General features: G+C 40.3%; 1 protein-coding gene across 3 annotated transcripts in view; it reads right to left on the minus strand.

Annotated features, from left to right (window-relative positions):
- LOC126299422 (E3 ubiquitin-protein ligase HUWE1) overlaps positions 1-23756 on the minus strand; it is a 378230-nt gene that overhangs the window by 157448 nt on the left and 197026 nt on the right. For all 3 annotated transcript variants that reach the window (XM_049991320.1, XM_049991321.1, XM_049991322.1), the window contains exons 25-26: positions 15318-15488; positions 6049-6239 (exon numbers count right to left, since the gene is read on the minus strand). In XM_049991320.1, the coding sequence (XP_049847277.1) occupies positions 6049-6239; positions 15318-15488 (362 nt within the window). The remainder of the gene's footprint in view (positions 1-6048; positions 6240-15317; positions 15489-23756) is intronic.

The following is a 23756-nucleotide window of genomic DNA, read 5'->3' on the forward strand; positions in this document are numbered from 1 at the left end:
TTCAAGTCACAAACCACACTATGAGACACTGGAACGTCATCCTGTTAGTTGCACTCTGCTTTGATCTCAGTTATTGGAGACTGATTGAGGAGTAAAGCTGATGACAGAAAACTGGATGAACAGCTTAATAGAACAAAACATTACAATCTGATGATTATTAGTGCTGAAGATCCAAAACCACAGAAGCTATGGATGGAAAGTATTCTCAGTAACTGAAATGCCATGACTAAATGCACCTATGCATCTGCTACCTTCCAGCACAAACCCATGGACTCAAACTCCAAATGAAAAGTGTGGAAAATAGGAGAAAAGATACTGCTGAAGTAATACTGTGAGCACAGGTCAGGACTCATTCTTGGACAGCTCAATTGGTAGAGTACTTGCGCGCACAACCACACATTAAATGTGTCAGGAAATTTAGTAAATGTCAAACCTTAAAAACAGAAACCTGATTCTGAATGTAACCTTTCTTTGTTATGATTAGGGGGAATAAATGGAAATAATAAATGGCATATGCTCTCAACATAATCCCTAGCACCAAGATTGCACCATACATCCATCAAAGTAGCACTTGTGTCACTGGTGTATTTCACTGAAACAACTTATAGAAGATTAAGACTTGTTTATCCTTACTTTAAACAAACACATTCAAAGTGTTAATCGGTCTACACAGCAGCAATGAAGAGCTGAATTTGCAAATCAATTAAAACTGTGATTTACCAATTCTCTTACATTAATTTTTACATTTGTTTCAATGTGAATCATGTGTTCATTTGTAATGCATCTTAAAGGGTCCCACAGTCTTACAGAAGTATTAGCTTTATGGTACATTACTTCACAGTTATTTTGAGTTTCTTTATGATCACTGCGAAGCCATATATGGAGAAATGACAGCAGAATCAGAAGTATGCCCAAAGTGCCCATTAACTGTAAGACCATGTGGCATGATGGAATACCATGCTATTATCACATTGACTGCACAAATGATCAAGTTCCCAGCCTAGCCATAGTTTATGATAAGTCACTGGAAAACAAAATATTTCAAATGTTTTCGAAGACAGTTGGTTGACAGATGCACAGAACTACAGGCCTATATTTCAGACATCCATCTGTACGTTGTGAAATGAATGAATAAATTTTATCAAATTACCTTTCATTAGGAATGTGGAATTCACTTAATGATTGTGATATGACATTCAAAGTGATGGAGAATAGCAATCAGTCATCCTTTCCATTCAGGCTTTATAAAATCAAATCTATATATCAGCTAGTAACTAGCCAGTATCAGTTTAGTATTTCAAAGTTTTAATAGATGCCCTAGTACATCAATCTCCCGTTGTTCAGGATCCTGCCACAGTTCATTGAAGACTCATGCAAGATTCTTAAATGAACTGTGACAGGAGACCGAACAACAGGGGATTGACATACTATGGCATGTATACAACTTTCAAATACTGCATTGATAATGGCTAGTTAGTACCCACAACTTAGATTTGTGTTAATAAAATGTGAATGGAAAGGGTAACCGATTGCTGTTCTCTACCATTTTCAAATAAATTTTATGTTAAATGAAAATGTCGTGTGACTAGGGCCTCATGTCAGGTAAACTGTTGGCCGGGTGCAAGTCTTTCAATTTGACGCCACTTCGGCGACTTGCGCGTCTAAGATGAAATCATGAGGATTAGGACAACACAACACCTAGTCCCCGAACAGAGAAAATCTCCGACCCAGTTGGGAATAAAACCCGGGCCGTTAGGATTGACATTCTGTCGCGCTGACCACTCAGCTACCGGGGCGGACGATTTTATGTTAATCTATTATGATTAAAGATATTTGACACTCTTTTAAGTAATAACCAGTAAGAGAGACACCGATTTATGGAACGCAAGACACAAAGATTTAAGCAACAAAACATTAATAGCATGTAACACTAGGCAATAACATGCCATACAAATATTTCACTGCACTATCACAAGTAACATTAACCTTAGAATGAAATATTCTGTATGTTTAAATAGGCCTCAAGAACAATTTATTGAAGCAGTTCATGGTAATGAAACACAGCCACATATCGACACTACTTTACTGGGAAAGTGTTTTACAATTGTAAAAATCTCATTTTGTATCCTGGCAAACATGCAAGCAACTAAGCAATTAACCATCCGTTTTCTTGATTTGTAACACTCACAAACAGATCCCAGCAATTGTCTGTCTGTTTTGTTTTAGGGCACAAAAGCAACTAGGGTCATATGTGCCCAAGTCAAAACTATAGAACACAAACAGAGGTGGGGGAAACGACTGTGTGTCAGTCCCAATGGACAGAATAGCAGCTAAAAAGGCACATGGAAAAACGGCTAAAAAAAGAACACCATACAAAAATGGAGGTCCAAAACTAAAAATTAAATGGCCTTCACCATATTTCTTTGGCAGATAAAAAGTAAAACACGGTCGACAGCCCACACATCATTCACTAAAACTACTGATAAATCAGATAGCAAACACAAGTTCTAAGGGGGGAGGGGGGTGGTACGAGCATTCCAGCAGGAAGTGGTGGGAGTTAAAATTTGGGCGCAATGCATACAAAGTGTTGGGGCAGCACCACTGAGCAAACGACGGTGGCTAAAAAGGCAGTGCTCAATACGATGCTGAGTTAAAATAATCTCCTCCCGGAGGATGAGCCAAGAGGAGGTCGTCCAAGGCACCGGGAGAGACTTAATAAGCTGAAGCTTGTTCCTGGGAAGGGAGGACCATTGGCAATGCCAAAGGGACACCACCCCGACAGACAGCAATGCAGAGATCATTGGAGGGAATATAGGTTCTTGCGGGCTGGGGTACAAGGAAGGCAGCCTTGGCAGCAGCCTCCTTTCCTGGCAGACCAACATGACAAGGGACCCACAGAAACATGACATTGGCTTCACCAAGAGTGAGCAAATGACAGTTTTCCTGGATCCACTGCACTAAGGCATGATCAGTGTATAGCAAAGAGACTTTGGAGAGTGCTTAGTGAGTCTGAGCAGAGGACACAATTGCAAAGGCTGTGTCGCCGGATGTACTCGGTGGCCTGATACAAAGTGAAAAGCTCAGCTGTAAATACTGAGGAGTGTGCCAGAAGCCAATATCAAAAGACACGGGTGCCAATGACGAAGGCACACCCGACCCCATGGTCAGTCCGAGACTCATCAGTGTATACAAAGGTACTATTGCTAAATTCCATGTGAAGGTTGTGACACTGAAAGTGATAGACCGAGGCTGGAGTAGTGTCCTTAGTAAGAAAATGAAGGCCAAGGGTAATATGGGCTGCTTCACGAAGCCAAGGTGGTGAAGGGTTCACACCCACTGGGAAAACTGCAGGCAGCGTGAAGTTAAGCAGCTGTAGCAAATGGCGAAAGCGGACTCCAGGAGATAACAGAGAAGAGGGATTAGCCCCATACTGACAATCAAAGGAATCATCAAAAGAGGAGATGTAGGGGGGGTGGCCACGCAAGGCAGACAAACGGCATGCATACCTGCTAAGGAGAAAGTCACAGCAGTAGGATAGTGATAGTTCAGCAGCTTCAGCATACAGACTCTCAACTGGGTTGGTGTAAAATGTGCTCGTGGCCAAACGAATGCCATGCTGATGGATAATATTGATAGGACCTAAAAGGGATGAGCGTGCAGATGCATAAACGAAGCACCCATAGTCAAGTTTAGAATGGACAAGGGACCAGTACAAATGGAGGAGGGACCAATACAAATGGAGGAGGGTGTTTCGAATGCCATGCTGATGGATAATATTAATAGGACCTAAAAGGGATGAGCGTGCAGATGCATAAACGAAGCACCCATAGTCAAGTTTAGAATGGACAAGGGACCAGTACAAATGGAGGAGGGACCAGTACAAATGGAGGAGAGAGTTTCGATAGGCACCCCAGGAAGTACCACTGAGGGCTAAGTGACAACGTGGCTGCACCGTCAAGCAGGATCCTCAAGTTGGTTTGTCTTTAGCAGACTTCTTTGAGCCCTCCTGGTTAGAGGAAGACCTGGGTGTTGTTTGTCTGGAGGGCCGGAGGAAGTCTTCTCGGGAGTATTCCTTCTGTCCTTTCCTGCCTGGCGGTTGTGTAGCGGGTAGCTTTGCCCCTTTAGGAGGGTTTGACCATTTGCTGCACAGCGGGATGGGGGGATGGTGATGCTACCTTGACAATGGATGACTTCACAACCTAGGAGCACAATTTGAGGTTGCATGTTTGCATGACCATGTCCTTCATGGAGCGAGGGCTAACAAGAACAGAACTTTAAGTGCCTCACGGGAGAACACAAGGTTTGCGACTAGCCAGTAACTTGCGAGCTACTGGGTAAGGCACTTTTCCTTTACCCAAATCTCTTTAACAGCCTGCTCATCTAGATACCCGGGACACTCCAAGGAGGTGGCGGCATGGCCGCCATTGCAGTTGTGATACAGCTGGGAGGAGGAGGCGGAGATTCGCCCTTGTGTGCATCCTGGCCACAGGTTACACATTTGGCTGGGTGTCGACAAGATGTTCAAGTGCCGTTGAAATGATGACACTGGTAGCGGCACATCGGACTCGAAATGTATGGCTGAACTGTGATGATTTCATAGCCTGCTTTAATCTTTGATGGCAGCACCACCCTATCAAATGTGAGGAAAAGAGTGCGGATGGGCAACAAGGAGGAATCGACCTTTTTCATTACATGATGGATGGAAATGACACCCTGATCGGAGAGGTAAGATTGTATTTCAGCCTTGGTTAGACCGTCAAGCAGCCTACTGTAAATTACACCAAGGGAAGAATTCAAAGTTTAATGTGTCTCGACATGAACAGGGTAGCCGTGGAGAAGTGAAGCAGCAAGTAGTAGTTGTGCTTCAGAATCAGAAGCCGCATCTAAAAGCAAAGTGCCATTCTGTAGTCAAGAGCAGGATTTCACAGGGTCAGCAATGGAATCAATATCTTTCTGAATAATAAATGGATTGACCATGGCAAAGGACTGACTGTCTTTAGTACGCGATACCCCAAGGAACCATGGTGCAGCGGGAAGGGTCTTCGAATCAGTAGCCTCATTACGCTTACGCTTCGTTGATGTTGATGGAGAGGATTGATTGACTCATTGTGAGGAAATTACACATGATTGCTAGCATCTCTGATGGCGCCCTCCTTCCAAATGCGGGCTCCCTTCACAAGGAGGCGCACCAGCCTCAGGTGACTGTACACACCTCAGGTCACACCTCCCAAACAGCTGATGGAGGGACCAATTGGCAATTTGGGAAGGTTGCAGCTCAGGCAAATCACTCCTCCCTGGGCCTGTCCTGTAAAAGGAGGTTCATGCGAACCCTACCTGTCGACCCGAGGCTGGGAATTATGCATTATCCAGTCACCTTTTACTCGTCAGAAGTGTGGGCCGGCCTTCAGGAGCATACAGGGAGGAGCCTCAAATGCCGAAGCAGAGGGAAGAAAGGAGAAGGGAAACAAAGAAAGGAGGAGGGAAACAAAGAAAGGAGGAGGGAAACAAAGAAAGGAGGAGGGAAACAAAGAAAGGAGGAGGGAAACAAAGAAAGGAGGAGGGAAACAAAGAAAGGAGGAGGGAAACAAAGAAAGGAGGAGGGAAACAAAGAAAGGAGGAGGGAAACAAAGAAAGGAGGAGGGAAACAAAGAAAGGAGGAGGGAAACAAAGAAAGGAGGAGGGAAACAAAGAAAGGAGGAGGGAAACAAAGAAAGGAGGAGGGAAACAAAGAAAGGAGGAGGGAAACAAAGAAAGGAGGAGGGAAACAAAGAAAGGAGGAGGGAGCGAAAAAGAAAGTTGAGACTGTTTGCAGGTCAGTGGCAGAATGCAGAATACTCCCAGTAATAACCCAGACATGTTTCTCAAAGGGAGGGGAAGAAGAATAGCAAGAGGATAGACATACCATACAGCACAGATGGGAGGAAGTGCTGCAAAGGCTGGGGACCCATGGTAGCCAAGAATGAACCCACCCAATAGTGGTGAGCCCCCTGGAGGGGGGGCGGAGGGGTGGCACCAATATTAATAGATGAATGAAGTATTTCACTATACCTAATTATCTGACAGGATCGTGTTGTGTCATACTGTTGAAGATTCACTGGTTTCCTTCGCTCTGAGAAATCTTGACATTCAACATCCATATCTTCACCAGAATTTTCTTTGGTGGTTGTTTTCACGTCATTTTTATCCCTGCACTTCAATGACAAAGTTACAGGTCTGCTGTTCCCAGTTTCTTCATTTGTCTGTAACAGAAAAAAAGTGTGTGTAAAGCAGAAAAATCATTTTACCTTAGATGAATTACACATGTACGTATTTTGTTGTCATCTTCAAACATCTAGCAATTGTGCAATCTAATATCAGTATCTAATCTCATTAAAACAAACCATGAATATGCATATATAAACTACTTCAGAACTTTGTGCTGTATCTGTAGCTTCCAACAGTAGTTATGTGAAATACAGATTATTTGAAGATTTGATGTAAAAACCTGTGCAAAATGTATGACTGGGCATTATAGATGTCTGAATTTTCTGTACAGTAACATATAGAATAAAAAGGTGCAAGAATTCTTCCCAAAGTGTATGAAGAGGGAAGATAAGCTCAAACAAATGTGTATGTGTAACAAGATATGAGAAAAACAATTGTTAAGTATTGCAGTGAGACCTTTATACAGTTACAGAGTATGAGAAAGGAAGAGAGAGAATAAGATATGGAGAACAGAAACCTGTGTAACAAAACATGTGATAGCATCTAGAGAACTTCTGGAGGTTAGGCAAAACGGGAAAAATTTTCCATGGTACAACAGTGACTGAAATCATTATTTTTATAATATACTAACTAGAGTAAACTTTGCAATGCTTCACAATTACTAATGTGTAGGGGAGTCTAATACATGTCCCTATCTCTTCCTCTCTCTGTCCATCACCACCTCCCCCCACCCCTCTCCATCTCCTCTTTCCCCCTTTCTATATCCATTTTCTCTCCCCACCTCTCTGTCCATCTCCTCTTCCTGCTCTCTCTTATCTTGAGCCTTGCTTACTGTCTTTCCCAATGAATCCTTGATTGGGAACTGAAGTCACTGAATTTGAATGGGTAAATCTGTTGGTATCACTGGTATACAGGATATGAAAGACCCTTCCTGCTGCTAGATCTGTGAGGATAGTAGCCTCATTGACAGCATTTTGCATAGTTTCATTCTGTAAACAGGTAGGATTATGAAGTTTCCAATGATTCAGATCCCAAAGTAGTATTCTAATCATAAGCTGCTAATCCATAAATACAACTTTCCCATTTTCTGTGAAAACACACTGCAAGGAAGTAGAAAAAAAATGGCACATAGTTGTGTATAAAAATTGTGTTTAAAATTATTCATAAGGACAAACAATGAATATGGAAGAAACAATTTGTCTAATGTTTAAATGCTTTGATATTTTAGTTAAACCTGACTGCATGAAAGAAAATGAAACTTCAGATTTTCACATGGCAGCACTTTCTCACACACTTTTTTTAACAGAAAACAAGTACATTGCTGTTTAAAAAAACAAGTACACTATATTTGGATGAATATTTATTAGAGTATCATGTAAAAATGTGAATGTTATATGATATATATGTATTTATATGTTACATACACTAATAATATGTATTGTCCATGTCTCCCCTCATTTATTGGACTATTGTGTAAAAACTGAAGTAAATCTGTTGAGATTTTTGCTAACAACCTTTCCCCTTTATGTAGCACAGAGGGTGGTCAGAAACAGTCTGAGAGGCTTGTAAGGGTGTTGCAGGGTAGGTCGTGCTGAGCAACAATTGTTAAGATAAAAATTCAATACATTGTGTTGTTTCAGAGTTAATAAGAATCAAAGTTAGCCCATCAGGCTGTTACGCATGCCACTTGCTCTACCAGAGATGGGGTCACCAAACCTGTTCTTTGTTTGACTTCCTAAAACCAAACAAGAGAGCGTCACAAAAATTGGACTTTTGAGATTAGTATGAATCGAACCCGAGTCGAAGGCTAAAAAGTCTTGTGTGCTGTCAGCAACACGATGAGAACTGATACTAACTGTGTATGGCAGGCCACGTGAATTTGCATGTGCAATGGCCCGATTGGTTAACTTCAATGCTAATTAACTCAAACAGCACAACATATTGAAATTTTTTTCTCAACAATTATTTTTCAGCACAACCTACCCTGCAACGACCTTATAAGCTTTTCAGAATGTTTCTGATCACTATATATCCCCAATGGCTTCTATTATGTTTAAAACAATAGTGTTTACTGTACTGTAACATGGGCACACACAAGTTAGGGTATGAGGAAGAAGGAAGATGTTCATTCTCTATATACATAAATAACCTGACAGAGTCAGTAGCACTCTGTGTCTATTTGCTGATGATGCTCTAGTACATTGAAAAGTATTGTTGAATGACAACAGAAGAATACAGGATGACTGTTTGGTGTAATGAATGGCAGCTTGCCCTAAATGTTGAAAAATGTAAGTTAATGCAGGTGAATAGAAAAAACAATGTACAAGAACAGCATTAGTGTTGTGCTGCTTGACACAGCAATAGAAGTTAAATAGCAAAGTGTAACATTGCAAAGTGATGTGAAATGGAACTAGTACATAAGGATAGTAGTAGGTATGGCAAATAGTCAATTTTGGTTTACTGGGAAAATCTTAAGAAAGTGTATGTGATATTCTCTTTAGCTGCTTTTATGTCACATCATTGTCTCTGTAGAGATGATAGTTGGTGGCCAGTATCCTTGTTCTATAATACAAGCTCCAGACAATTAATAACTGGGTTCTTTATGAATAAACAAAGAGCTACTTCAGTTTCCACCTGCTGTAGTACAAGCTCTCTTCTGTATAGTCCACATATCCTCAATGCTGTTGAAGTAGAAGTCCACTATGTTCACTATAAGGTTGCTATGTGCTGCCCGTCTCTTTGCTAGAGACTAAATCTACAGCTCGGTCTCTGTGACTAACTGTCGTAACATGCTCGAACTAACTGGCTGAACCGGTTCTCCAGTCCGTTGTGGCAATCCTAAATACTGGTGGCTGAGATGGGGTTGGCGGCATGTTTCCAGCGAGCCTTGTCCTTGGCCTCTATTGATAGTCTCGTAACCTTTCTGCTGCATGGTGTGCTCAAACCAGCGTACACCAGCACAGTGTAGTTCATCTACGACAGAGACTGCCTATAGAACATTACTGCGAGCCATTCTTGAGTACCACCCAAGTGTTTGGGAGGCCCACCACATTGGATTAAAGCGAGATATTGAAGCAATTCAGAGACACGCTTCTAGATTTTTTACAAATAGATGTTGATCAGCATTCGAGTATTACAGGGATGTTTGTGAACTCAAATGGGGATCTCTGGAAGGAAGGTGAGGCTCTTTTCACAAGGCACAAGTGAGGAAATTTCTAGAACCTATATTTGAAGCCAAATGCAAAACGATTCTACTGTTACACTCTGCCTAGGCACCACAAAGACAAGAAAAGAGAAGGGTTATCACTTGTACAGAGGCATACAAACAGTCAGTTTTCTCTTGCTCTATTTGCAAGCAGAACAGGAAAGGAAATGACTAATAGTGGTAGAAGGAACCATCTGCAACGTATCATATGGTGGCTCAAGGAGTATATATCATAGCTGGAACATTAATAGTGGCACCTATGTACGAGGCGTGCTTTTTAAGTAAGTACTGTTTTGAAATTAAAAAAATAGACGTGCTAAGATATCTCAATAATTTTATTTTTCCATAAAAGCCTGTACCTTAATATAAACACTGACAACATTACAGTCCGATTCTTCCTTGTTTACGTTGTGTGCCAAGTGTTTGAGATGCCTCCAATAATCATGAGTCCCGCCGCCTTACGTATGGGCTGTTATAAGATTTCTCACTGCTAAAGGCCTAAAAGCTATCGATATTCATCGTGAGATCTATGCAGTTTATGGAGAAAACATTATGAGTGATAGAACGGTAAGAAACTGTGTGAGAGCATTTAAAGATGGCCGCACAAATGTGCATGATGAGCAATGGTGTGGGCGTCCTTCGGTTGTTAATGAAAGTTTGGTGCAGGAAGAGGACAATAAGGTGAATGAAAACAGACGCTTATGATTTCCTCCTTGCAGTGTGACTTCCCTAATGTTTCTCATAGTGTTTTGTATGGCATTGTGACTGAGCACTTAAATTACCAAAAATTGCGCGCACTTTGGGTACCGAAAATGTAGACGGGTGTGCACAAAACCAAATGTTTAGACAGTGCATTGACTTTCCTTGAACGGTACCACAATGACGCCGATGATTTCTTAAGCCAAATTGTTACGGGCGATGAAACATAGGTGCCTATATCACACCAGAATCAAAGCAACAGTCCATGGAAGTTAAGCAAGGAGACCGTTTTGCTGCAAGACAATGCCTGTCGGGATGTGACGAATCAGACCAAAGATCTCATCACATTTTCGATGGGAAACTCAAAATCATCCTCCGTACAGCCCCCACTTGCGCCCAGTGACTACCATCTGTTCCTGCACTTCAAGAAACACCTGGGCAGTCAGCGTCTTCAAGATGATGACGAAGTCAAAGCAGTGGTGACGCAGTGGTTAACAAGTCAGGTGGCAGACTTCTATGAGGAGGGTATCCAAAAACTGGTACAACGTTATGATAAGTGCCTCAATATTGACGGAAATTATGTAGAAAAGTAGATTAAGGTACAGGCTTTCATGTAAAAATAAAATTATTGAGATATCTTAGCACGTCTTTTTTAATTTCAAAATGGTACTTGCTTAAAAAACACGCCTCGTATATACAACTTGTAAATATGTAGACACGAATAATTAAAATGTACAAGGTTAATGTTTGTTTTATTTAAAAAGCTTTTAACAATTTTCACATAAAAAATACAGAGGCATTACTTTTCAGCCCTGCAGCCAGGCGATTAGCGCAAGTTTTGGTGTTCTCGTAATGATAAGTCATTTTAGATAACAACAACATTTAGTTTAGTACTGATTACATGGTAAATAGGTGTATTAGTGTGCTTTTTAAGCATACCATTAAAGTTTTCAATTTTTCTTATGTAATCTAGCAGAAAATGCAAAAAAGATTGTACAGTCGGGTTATGGTCATTTTCTGTTTACGTTTCGGTGCAGCAAACCTATAGAATTTCATTTAATTGTTCTTTGATCTCTCCAGCAATTGAACTGTAGCATACCACCTCTTTATTTAACTCACATTTCCAGAAAGTAGCATAAAGTTTAAGTTGTTTTTCAGGAACTCTACACTTTTGTTTTTGTTTATCAGTTGTGTATAGGCCAGATTTGTGGAATCAATTTTTCGTGTGTATCTGTAACTTAACTGATTTATTCTTAATAAACTATTATGTTTATCATGTGTGAAAAGTGATTGACTTGCCATAGAATTGTTAGGTCGGGGCTTTGGTGTGACGGGTGCTATAGTTTTTTCCATGTGGGTGACTGTAGTGGTGTGGGATTATGGGAAATAAATGAGCCTTCATCAGTGGTTTTGTAGCATATGTAGTAGAGACAGGATGATACTAGAAATTTCTGCCTTTCAGGCTGAGTTAGACAAGGCCAAGGAAGAACTTGACAGGTTGAAGTGGTAGAAGTAGAGAGAGAGAGAGAGAGAGAGAGAGAGAGAGAGAGAGAGAGAGAGAGAGAGAGAGAGAGAGAGAGAGAGAGAGACCTGTTGCTTCAATTAGAAGCTGGTGAGCCTCAAGCAATTGCAGGTGTAGACAGGGCACAACGAACTTTTAGCAGCGAATTGAAAGGTAATAATGTAGGGAAATCAGTTGAGAGACAGAAAGTGGAGGTGTTAGGTAGTTCCCATGGAAGAGGTTTTGGCCAACTTTTGCAGGATGAACTAGAATCAGAGGACCACATCATCAACTTTTTTAACCCTAGTGCTGGTCTGGAGCAGGTGACAGAGGACTTAGGATCATCTTGCAAAGATTTCACAAAGGAAGACACCGTGGATATACTGGGTAGGCCAGGTAATATTACTGTCAGAGATCCTTAGTACAGTATAGAGTGTGACCTGGCAAAGATTGCATCAGTATCAAAGCAAACTAGTGTTGTGTTTGTATCTGTTCTTGGGTGCCATGACCGACCTCATTTGAACTTTTCTGTTAGGAGAGTTAATTTGGAGTTGGAATGGCCACTTATGTCGGGTACAGGGTAACACAGATGTGGTTCCTCTCAATAGGTTGGATTATGCTAGGCATGTCCTTCATCTCAACAAGAATGGGAAGGATAAACTGGCTGGGAAAACAGCAGGAAAGTTAAAGGGGGGAGGCACTGTCATGAGTGATAAAATACCAGTGGTTATAGGGTTGAGAAAAGACCCTTCTTAGGGTAGGGAGGACAGAAAGAAACGAAGTTTTACGAGAGGTTAGGATTGAGACAGACCTTCAGTTTGAGAAAGAAACCAAGAAAACAATTCTACCAGCTGTTTGTTAAGAATTTTCAACAGTCTGCAGAAATTTCAATCTACCCAACTTAAACTCAATGTGAAATGTCAGCTATCTTTATTGCATCAAAATATTCAAGGAATGAGAAATAAAATTAATGAATTAATTATCTGCATAGATGAATTAGAGTTCTCCAACCCAGCTGACATAATCTGCCTCTCTGAACATCATGCGACCACTGGTATAGAACTTTTAAGTGTTACAGGATTTAGGTTAGCACCTCATTTTTGCACAGCAGAAATGGAGAAAGGAAGAGTTGCTACATTCATCAGGAGCTGTCATAAATTTAAGAACACAATCATAAATTTTGTGTAGGACAGCATATGGAAGCATGTGCAATAGAAGAATAATTTCACAAAAAATCCTTCATAGTATTAAATGCATATCATGCACCTGCAGGTAACTTTAATTTGTTCATACGCCACCATGAAGCTGTATTGGCCCATTTAACAACCAAAAACAGAGAAATAGTGGTTGCTGGTGACTTCAATGTACATTTCCTTAAAGACACTCCCAGTAAGAACTTATTTGAGATAGTGAGACTATCATTCAACTTAATTCCCACTGCAAAGTTCCCCATTAGGGTAGCCAATTGCTCACAAACAGCCATTGATAATATCTTTATAGGAAAGTCCAATGAACAAAATTATATTACAAAACCAATAGTGAATGGCCTCTCAGACCATGGCATACAGTACCTTTTGTTAAGTGTTAATACTGAACAGTATATAAAATCTGTTGAATCTAAACTTAGGAGGGTAATCAATAAGCCAAAAATTGATTATTTAAGGACATTCCTCAGAGACATTCACAAACTGATGTTTAAAGTGCTCATGGCATGAAAGAAAAATTTAACACTTTTGCTAATTAAGTGCTTACCTTATTTTAACACTGTTTCCCCCAAAATGAACGAAGGTTAGAGCTAAGTCTACAAAGAAGCCATGGATTACTCAAGGAATATGGGCATCTTGTAAAACAAAAAGAAAACTGTATGTCAATCCAAAACAGTTCTGAGGTTGATGCTACAGTACATTACGAGAAGTACTGGAAGATATTGATGATTGTAATATGGACATCAAAGCAAATATATTACAAGGAAAAGATAGTCCTTCAGATAACAAAATGAAGACAATATGGTACTATTACTCTCCAGTAAGGATAATATGCATATCTCAGATGCTTCATATGATGTAGACAAATTTCTCTAACAGAACTGTCAACCTCCAAAATGAGAATAAAGCAAATCACATTGCTACTAACAATTGGATGTGTCCTTAACAACACCAACATCTCTCATGGTCCATCACTATCACGTCTGTGTTGAATCTTGCAGCAGAGGATCTTTGCAGCCTCTCTCCTAACCATGAGCACGCACTCATAGAACAAAATGTTGCATATCACAATGGTCGAGAAGGTACCTACAAACACACGTAATATGTAGCCATCCTGCTATTAATACAACCAATGTAAGCAGCCGAGAGTGATGCAGTATCAGCCAAGTGATGTGATGCCATATCAGCCATATGCACATTGATATTTCCATCAATTTGATCACCAGGTCCACAACACAATGTAAGCTAATTCACACTACAGTGCCTACACACTGGACCCATCTACTGTATTTCAGTGGAAACATACTAACAGTCAAGCTTTGGTAACAAATCTTCCTTGGAAAAATGTGTGTTCTGAGACCTGCTGACACTCAGCCATCCTATAATTAGCTTATAGGAAACATGCCAACATCTTTATAGACTGGCAAATTTTTGTTGCACTCTGCAATCCAATTCCAGAAGTGACTTAACAAGACAGAGTTATTTACACCAATAATGAACTCACATGTGAGAGTAATATCCACTAATGCTGAACTTACTTCCTTACACAGCAATTCAAATTATCTAAGAAGAGTTTGGACTTCCATATTCTGCGACTGTTTATGCACTATTAGAAGGTCTAATAATGGGTAACAAAAGAAATGCAATCCTTTGATACATCAGTTTCCAAGTGCTGTGCCCCATTTCTTTACAATAAGTTTTATAATCATCTGTAAGTATGATTATACATTCTCCAGCAGCCATTTTTGAGATGGATATGATTGTTAACACACTTGTTGATGATTTATGACAATATTCCCATGACACAATACAGAAAAACTCCTCAGCTGACTTGAGGCTCTTACTGTTTGGCCATATGTTGTGTTGGGTAAACAGTACTGCACATTTTGATGATTATCATGAAAGATTATTATTTACTGACCCCGACCATCTAATACGAAGTTTGTATCTTTCAGTATTGCAAGTTTTGTCTGCTAGCTGATTGATTGGATATTTAAATTAAGATTGTGATTCTCCACCATGGTTTGGATATATCAAACATGATGCCTCAGATGTCAGACAGATGCATTACATGGGCCATTACAACCAAGTAGTACAAGTAACCTCTTAAAATATTATGGAGTCAGCAAAGGAAAAAATTAGTGATTTAAAGCACAGTCATCAATCTTTCATAACCATCAGATTTTTAAATAAGAAAAGAAAGTCTGCATTGACTAAAGTAGACATAGTTTGAGAGGGATAGTACATTCAGAAACAGAAGGACAGAATAAAATATGCTGACATCAAACAAACTTATTTTCTGAAGAAATAAGTTGATCCACAACATAAATTTCTAAGTTGAGTGTGCATAAGTTTTCTGCACTTCCATTTGCATTCAAAATCCATTGTATGCTTTACTGCACTCTTGTAGCAGCAGCAGCAGCTGCTGCTGCTGCTGCAAACCTGAGTACTAGCAGATCTATTTACAACTTTATAATAACAAAAAATGGACAGCAAAAATTACCTGAACCATGTCTGTGAAAGATATCACATAACGCCTGCGTCCTCCACAAGACACTTTAACTCTTGGATCACCTCGGAAGAAAGCATCATTAATTATCTTGTTGTTTGCTGCAGAGTAAGCATTCCATTTTCCTGTTGATATATCAAACCATCTCCAAGTGTTTGTAGTTACCTGCAAAATGTGGAAATTCTTAAAAAACATCATCATATCATCATACATAATCTAACAAAAATTTTCTATCAGTTTCTGTACATTAACTGAAGCAAGTAACAGAAAAAATGATAAAAATGATCCATTTCAGCAGGTGCAAACCAGTTACAACTGAGAGAGAATTTTTATTGAGAATACAGTACTGCACTTCCTACAATTCAATGAATTTGACAAAAGCACCAAAGTTCCAAAACAATGGTTGCCTGCATAATGGTAAATTTGCTTAAGTCTATTTGTCATGCCAGCGAAGGACTAGACCCTCCTTTAATGTGGGTCCGATGTGTTTCATGGCAAATGTTTGAGTTTCAAAACATACTGGATTAAATTACCACAAATCCTTCATGATGTTGACAAACACCAACACCATGTAGTGCTTCACAAATTCGTTCTGGACTTAGAAAAATTTTCTTTCACATTTAGTGTTCAGTGATGTGACGAGGCTATGTTCTGTTTAAGTGGGAAACATAACCAACAACACACAATAATATGGGTAGCATAGCAGCCACATACCATAGTTGAGCTAGAGAGAAAACACTAAAGCTTCATGTTTTGTGCAGTTTTCTGTTCTTTTTGCAGATGAGACAGATCTGAGTTTTTCTACAACTGCGAGAACATACTGAAAGATTCATTTTTTCAATAGAAGTGGGCACTGTCACACTGGCACCTACATGACAAAGGATTTCTTTACAATGAACTGCCTCAATGCTGGACGTGCTGCAAATGACATTCAAATTGTACTATTGGCACCCAAGACCAGATTTTGTGAAGGTTTGTGAAAGATTGTTTATTTGCCTCACCTTTCCCCAGTTTCAGGTAAAGTGGCATTGGATACCTACAATAGTGAATTTAGTTGCTCCAGACATGCCTACAAAGTATGGGGCAAGTTTGACTATAATCTGGTTGGTTGTGTCACGCATTTGGTGGAAGGCACACTGAACATTTTTGAAATGTAAGCAAAAACTTTGAACCTAAATTTAACTGCAGAAAGCAAACCAAGGATTTATGGCGCACACTGCCTATCTGCAACTGCTTGCAAAATCACAGCACTGCAAAACATATTTGGGCAAAACCTTAAGGTACAGGTGGTAGAGGCTCTTGAAATAAGTACTCTGACATATGGAATCAAACCTTGGAAAAGAACATCAATGCAGGCATTGTAAAGGTGCATAAAAACTGCCACACCCCTACTTATATTCCTGCTATCTGCTGTACAATAACACAGGTACTTAACATCCAATCTCTACAGATATTTCATACATTAATAACATCCATAACTCAATATGAAAACCATATGGGATGACTTTCGCTTCTAAAAGATCAATGAGGATACTTGTCCTATGAAAGTGGGGGTGGTGCACTGTCATGTTGAAACTAAATCACTTTACGGACAAGAGGCCTGCAGCAACACATCTCTAAAGAAATCCAGACAATATGTAAAATACAAAATGTGTTGGTTCCTCTGTTCTGAGCCGCTGCCTAGAGCAGATGCTAAATGACAGTTCCTTCATCTTTGCATTTTTCTTTCTCCTACAAGATTTGTTGGGTGATACTGGAGTTACCTTCTCTCATCATCCTGGCAATCCTCAACATGTAATCACAATAAGTAAATAAACCAATATGGTTTCTTTATCTAGACCTGGGCATCATGTAATAATTACAAGCATGCATCACTTTCCAATCCTGACTACACCTCCAATGTGGTGTGCAAACTGATGTCTGAAGTGGGATGCCGAATTCACCGTTTTTGGCTTTGAGGTGCCACATACAAATTACTAAGCCACGAGCGGATGCATGAAACCACTGAGCTGTGATCCAATGGACAAGTGCTTAGCACATTCAGTCTGGGCTGCCTGCCCCAGTCTACCCAGAACTGCCACTGCTGCAGCTGTGTGAGGTCAATTGGTGTTGCCCATTACCTCTACAAAACACAACTTTGAAATGCAGCTTTGTGGGTAGAAGACTCAGCACCAACCCAACACCGGGCGTCGTCTTTGTGTTGCAGCCCAATGCTTCCAAGCTGTTTGTCGATCAACAAATGTTAGTCATGAGCTTCACTTTTACGGAGACGACACTGCTGAGGTCCAATGCAACCTGAGACGTCACCGAGAGCTGTTGTCTAAGATTTTTGTTTATCTTGATGCATGTAGTTTAAAGCGATATCCACCTCCAAGTCATGGGGCATCTGCAGATTGATCCTGACAGGCAAGCAAGGGCTGAGCAGCTCTGCGTGGAGGATGAAGATATGCAAAGGTGCCTCAATGAAGAATTAGTAAATACAATCCCACAAAGCAGCACACTGCTGCAGCTAGCCTCGCTTCCCCATTTCTGGGGTTCCTACAGCCTGATCTGTCCTAGTCTGTAAATGACATTGCTATGGGTTTGTGTGTTTCCACTTTTGTAGGTTGGTAGGACATGCTCTGAGGCATCAAGGGATCACAAATTTAGCATTGGAGGGCAGCGTCAAGAGTAAAAATCATAGCGGGAGACCAAGAGATGAATACACTAAGCAGATTCAGAAGGATGTAGGATGCATTAAGTCTGGTCATCCGAAGACCAGTATCAGTTGCAAAGCGATTTAGAAAAGATTGCTGTATGGTGTGTCAGGTGGCAGTTGACGCTAAATAACGAAAAGTGTGAGATGATCCACACGAGTTCCAAAAGAAATCCGTTGGAATTCGATTACTCGATAAATAGTACAATTCTCAAGGCTGTCAATTCAACTAAGTACCTGGGTGTTAAAATTACGAACAACTTCAGTTGGAAGGACCACATAGATAATATTGTCGGGAAGGCGAGCCAAAGGTTGCATTTCATTGGCAGGACACTTAGAAGACGCAACAAGTCCACTAAAGAGACAGCTTACACTACACTCATTCGTCCTCTGTTAGAATATTGCTGCGTGGTGTGGGATCCTTACCAGGTGGGATTGACGGAGGACATCGAAAGGGTGCAAAAAAGGGCAGCTCGTTTTGTATTATCACGTTATAGGGGAGAGAGTGTGGCAGATATGATACACGAGTTGGGATGGAAGTCATTACAGCATAGACGTTTTTCGTCGCGGCGAGACCTTTTTACGAAATTTCAGTCACCAACTTTCTCTTCCGAATGCGAAAATATTTTGTTGAGCCCAACCTACATAGGTAGGAATGATCATCAAAATAAAATAAGAGAAATCAGAGCTCGAACAGAAAGGTTTAGGTGTTCGTTTTTCCCGCTCGCTGTTCGGGAGTGGAATAGTAGAGAGATAGTATGATTGTGGTTTGATGAACCCTCTGCCAAGCACTTAAATGTGAATTGCAGAGTAGTCATGTAGATGTAGATGTACTGGAAGAGGAAGAAGCTTGCACAGGATAGGGTAGGGTAGGGTAGCATGGAGAGCTGCATCAAACCAGTATTAGGACTGAAGACAACAACAACAACAACAACAACAACAACAACAACAACATATTTAGGGAAACTGGAAATTGTCAGCGTGGAGTAATTAGGTGTTGGTAGGAGATGCCAACTTTAATTTGCAAGGAGGGGTAAGAACTTATCCAAATTCTGTAGAAGAGCCCAGAAATACCAAGGCATTTTATGTCCTTCCAAAAGGGCTAGTGGATAGATATGGAGACACACAGTGTCAGTTGCTATAGGGCCAACTTTCCACCTTAAACCAAAATTTCAGAGAGGATTTAGAACATTTTGCTGACAGAATAACAGCAGTGTCGTATTGTACAAATGTACTAGGGGAAGAAACAAAAAGAGTAAGGTACTTCTCAGTGAAGCTGAAACTCACTGCATAGATTTATTTCTTCACAGGACTGACCCACTCTTAAATGCTGAGGTGAAGTATGCTTTGCCAAGCACAGTAAGGAAGGCCATACGATTAATTTCTACACAAGGAGTCTCGGCTATCAGTCCAATCTTCAACCAGCATAAATCCCACAAGATGTGCATTCACTGCTTAAGTGTGCTGCACTTGTTACAAATGCCCAGGTTACAAGGCTCCTGCATGTTTGGCACTGACATGCACCTACTGTAGAAAGGATGTACATGTGAAAGCAAACTAACTGTCTCTACATCATTGCTCGGTTACCCAAATAGGTAATGGAGGTGCACGGAGGAATGCAAATACACAAAATGTGTACGGGAGCAGTTCTGCAACTGACCCTTGTCCGCCTCCACAAAGCTAATCCAGTAAGAGAAGTAGGACTCGCCAATGTGGCAAACTTAAATTTAGATCTACATCTACATGGATACTCTGCAGGCAGAGGGTTCATCGAACCACCTTCACAATTCTCTATTATTCCAATCTCGTATAGCGCGCAGAAAGAATGAACACCTATATCTTTCCATATGAGCTCCGATTTCCCTTATATTATCGTGGTGATCATTCCTCCCTACGTAGGTTGGCATCAACAAAATGTTTTGGCATTCGAAAGAGAAAGTTGGTGACTGGAATTTTGTGCGAAGATTCAGTCGCAGCGAAAAACTCTTTCTTTTAATGATTTCCAGCCCAAATCCTGTATCGTTTCTGTGACACTCTCTCCCGTATGTCGCAATAATACAAAACGTGCTGCGTTTCTTTGAACTTTTTTTATGTACTCCATCACTCCCATCTGTTAAAGATCCCACAATGTGCAGCAGTATTCTAAAGGAGGATGGACAAACGTATTGTAAGCAGTCTCCTTAGTAATCTGTTACATTTTCGATGTGTCCTGCCAATAAAACTCAGTCTTTGGTTAGCCTTACCCACAAATTTTCTACATTTTCCTTCCAATTTAAGTTGTTCATAATTGTAGTACCTAGCTATTTATTTGGATTTACGGCTTTTAGATTAGACTGATTTATCGTGTAACCGAAGTTTAACGACTTCCTTTTAGCACTCATGTGGATGACCTCACACTTTTCTCACCATTCAGATATCTTTTCTAAATTGTTTTGCAGTTTGTTTTGACCTTCTGATGACTTTATTTGTCGATAAACGGTAACGTCATCTGCAAAAAACCGAAGACGGCTGCTCAGATTGTCTCTCAAATCGTTTATATAGATAAGGAACAGCAAAGTGCCTATAACACTACCTTGGGGAATGCCAGAAATCAGTTCTGGTTTACTCGATGACTTTCTGTCAATTACTATGAACTGTGACCTCTCTGACAGGAAATCGCAAATTCAGTCACATAACTGAGACGATATTCCATAAGCAGACAATTTCACTACGAGCCGGTTGTGTGGTACAGTGTCAAAAGCCTTCCGGAAATCCAGAAATACGGGATCAATCTGAAATCCCTTGTCAATAGCACTCAACACTTAATGCGAATACAGAGCTAGTTGTGCTTCACAAGAATGATGTTTCCTAACCCCATGTTGACTGTGTCAACGGCCAGAGGCACAGCGATAGACAACCCGCGCGGAAAAGCTGCTGGCTGATTGCGCAGCGGCCGAGTCCAGTACAAGGTCATGCAACAACGCCCAAGTGCGAAGCATGCTGTGCTACTTGAATTTAGTGCCTTTTTAAGGATGGGAAAAAGGAGTAAGATGGGAACTTTATTCAATTTCTGTAGCCGTGTGTCAGGTCTCCAAGTTTAATCTTTGCACAGTTGCCAAATCAATGTTAAGACAGTCCACCTTTATCATTGATACACGGGCACAAGTAAATGTTTTGTTCATTAAATTTACTCATGATTGAGAATTAACACTGCCACTTTGTAAGCTAAGTGGATTGGGAAAAAAAGGTAATTTATCCAAAAGTTTTGCAATATGTGGACCTGGAAATAGATGGATTGAGGTACCAGTCCATATTTAAAGTGGCTTAGAAGCATGACCATGAATCTGATGCCACTTTAGCCAACAATCTCCTGAACCATTTTCAAGGGACAGTTAACTTATGAACATAAGAATAGTCCACCATTCTGGCACCGTTCCCACTAAATCTACATCAACACACTACAAATCGCACACTGATGTGAGGGAGTAGAAAACGAATGGCCCCTTTCCAACAAACCACTGCATCACGTAAGACAGCTTGGAAGTTAAATGAAACCGAGAACATATTGGTTGGTATAGGGGACAATCATTTGGATAAAAGTGCAGGAATATTTGTCAAGAGGGGATATTTTCTTAATGGACCCATTAACAAAAAAATGAAATTTTAAATGGTAAACAGATGCATGTTAAGTGCTGTTTATCCTGAATGAGTACGATACAAGATAGTACATTTTAGTTAGAGCATAGATAATTTTGGAAGCAGGGATGTTAAAACTCCCGTGGCACCATACCTGCCAATGTGCATGAAGTAAATACTGATGAGATATAATCATACTAAGAAAATATACTGACGAGAGAACAGCATACCAAGACAACAATCTTGAAAGAACAGTTTACATAAATTCTATCTCAACTATATCACCCGTGAAAGTGGAAATTGAGAAGCAGCTTTAACACCAGTGTAAGGCACATCGGGATGTATTGTAACCCCCTCTAGCCCAATTTCTGACTTACTTGGAAGCAAAGAAATAACTTCCAGCAAACCTTAGAAAAAAATTCAACAAAAAAGCAAATGCACATTTAAACCATGAGGGTTGTCCAGAACATAATACAATATATTTTTTTCCCATCCAAAAATAATGCTACGAAACATTAGTATGTATTATTTTAGGTCTCCTGAGTAAGGACACCAAGTTTCCGTCACTTTCAACATACAGTGTAGCTACAGGACAGTTTCAAAATGGCATCTGTGTAGGTGATGTGCATTACAAGCAACACATCATTATTGAATTTATCATTGGAGAGAGAGAAACTGAGGGGAATATTCACAAACACTTGTGGAAGGTCTATGGATCATCTGTTGTTGACCGAAGTACAGTTAGTCACTGGACACTGAGCATGAGGTCATCAGAAGGTGGTTTGGCGGAGCTCCAAGATTTGCAGTGGTCTGGGAGGCCATCCACAGCTACCACCACCTGACAGCCCTGACCTTCCACTCATTTGGGACATTGAAGGATGCCATTCATGGGAGACGTTCTGAGGACGATGCGGTGGTGATTCATGGGGAAGCTGACAACCACCATTTTCTCATATTGTACCATGTGAACAATTCCCAGTTGAGAATCTACCAAAACAATGTGATGCCAGTAGCATAAGTTTCTCTGTACATTCGTTTTACTTCCTGGATTCTCAGTTTCCATGCATGCCTGGATTCTCAGTTTCCATGCATGTCTCTTAAGTTCCGGAATCAAATAATGTTCCATTTTCAACAAGTCATGACCTGTAAACAGTGGTACACTCCTCTGTGCTCGCATCACAGACAACTGTGCACTGTATTTTAAGGTAGTCCCACAAAGATCAAAGTGATAGGCAAGTGCTTGTTATGAAAGGATCAGTTCACTAGCAAATACTGTACACTTGCTGCTCGTTCAAAAACTCTTGCTGCCTGAAATATTCACTTCCAGCAATTGATTCTCAATCTCTGAATACTCAGATTAATAACCTTTGTCATAGTTATAATTTTGTGCCTAATAGTTTGGGATACCCCATGTATTTCCAATTTCTCCTTTTATCAATAACAAAATAGTATTTTAGTATATTGTCCCCTTACAGTATCTATTTGTAGCACACTTGTTTCATTGTCACCACCCCAAAAACCTTGTTATGATCATAATCTTATGATCTTTATCTTCCAGTCACAATCAAGGAAACGTATTCACACACAGAAAATGAATTTCTTAAACCAGCAAGTTCACATCTAAGAGTACATCTCATGTGTCTCATTGCTGCCTTCAGATTAGTGACTACTCACATTTCATCAATAGGTAACTAAGAGTTTACATTCTATTTTTGGCAAAATTTGTGATTATTTTTGGCCAAACTTGCATATAATTATGTTTTTTTTGTACGAGTGCAAGTCAATTATTATTCGTAATGTAGTTATATTTTTTGGTTATTTTGGAAGTACTGTCACTTATGCTGATGACTCATACTTTGTTTATTTGTTGTTATCCTTACAATTTCCAAGCTGCTAGGTTGGTTTCGTTATCACCGCCTTACTGTTAATCACAGCTACTCCGCTGTCTACTCACACCAAAGAAGAGCAACATTCAGTGATCGGTTTTTTGTGGTTGGAAGGCGTATCAGGGGCTGAAATTCATCGGAGGCTTTCGGTACACTACGGGAACAGTGTTTTGCCACAACGTAGTTTCTATGAATGGATTGAAAAATTCCGAAATGGTCACACACGTCTTATGCATG

The sequence above is a fragment of the Schistocerca gregaria genome, chromosome X (genome assembly GCF_023897955.1).
Source record: "Schistocerca gregaria isolate iqSchGreg1 chromosome X, iqSchGreg1.2, whole genome shotgun sequence".
Taxonomy (NCBI): Eukaryota; Metazoa; Arthropoda; class Insecta; order Orthoptera; family Acrididae; genus Schistocerca; species Schistocerca gregaria.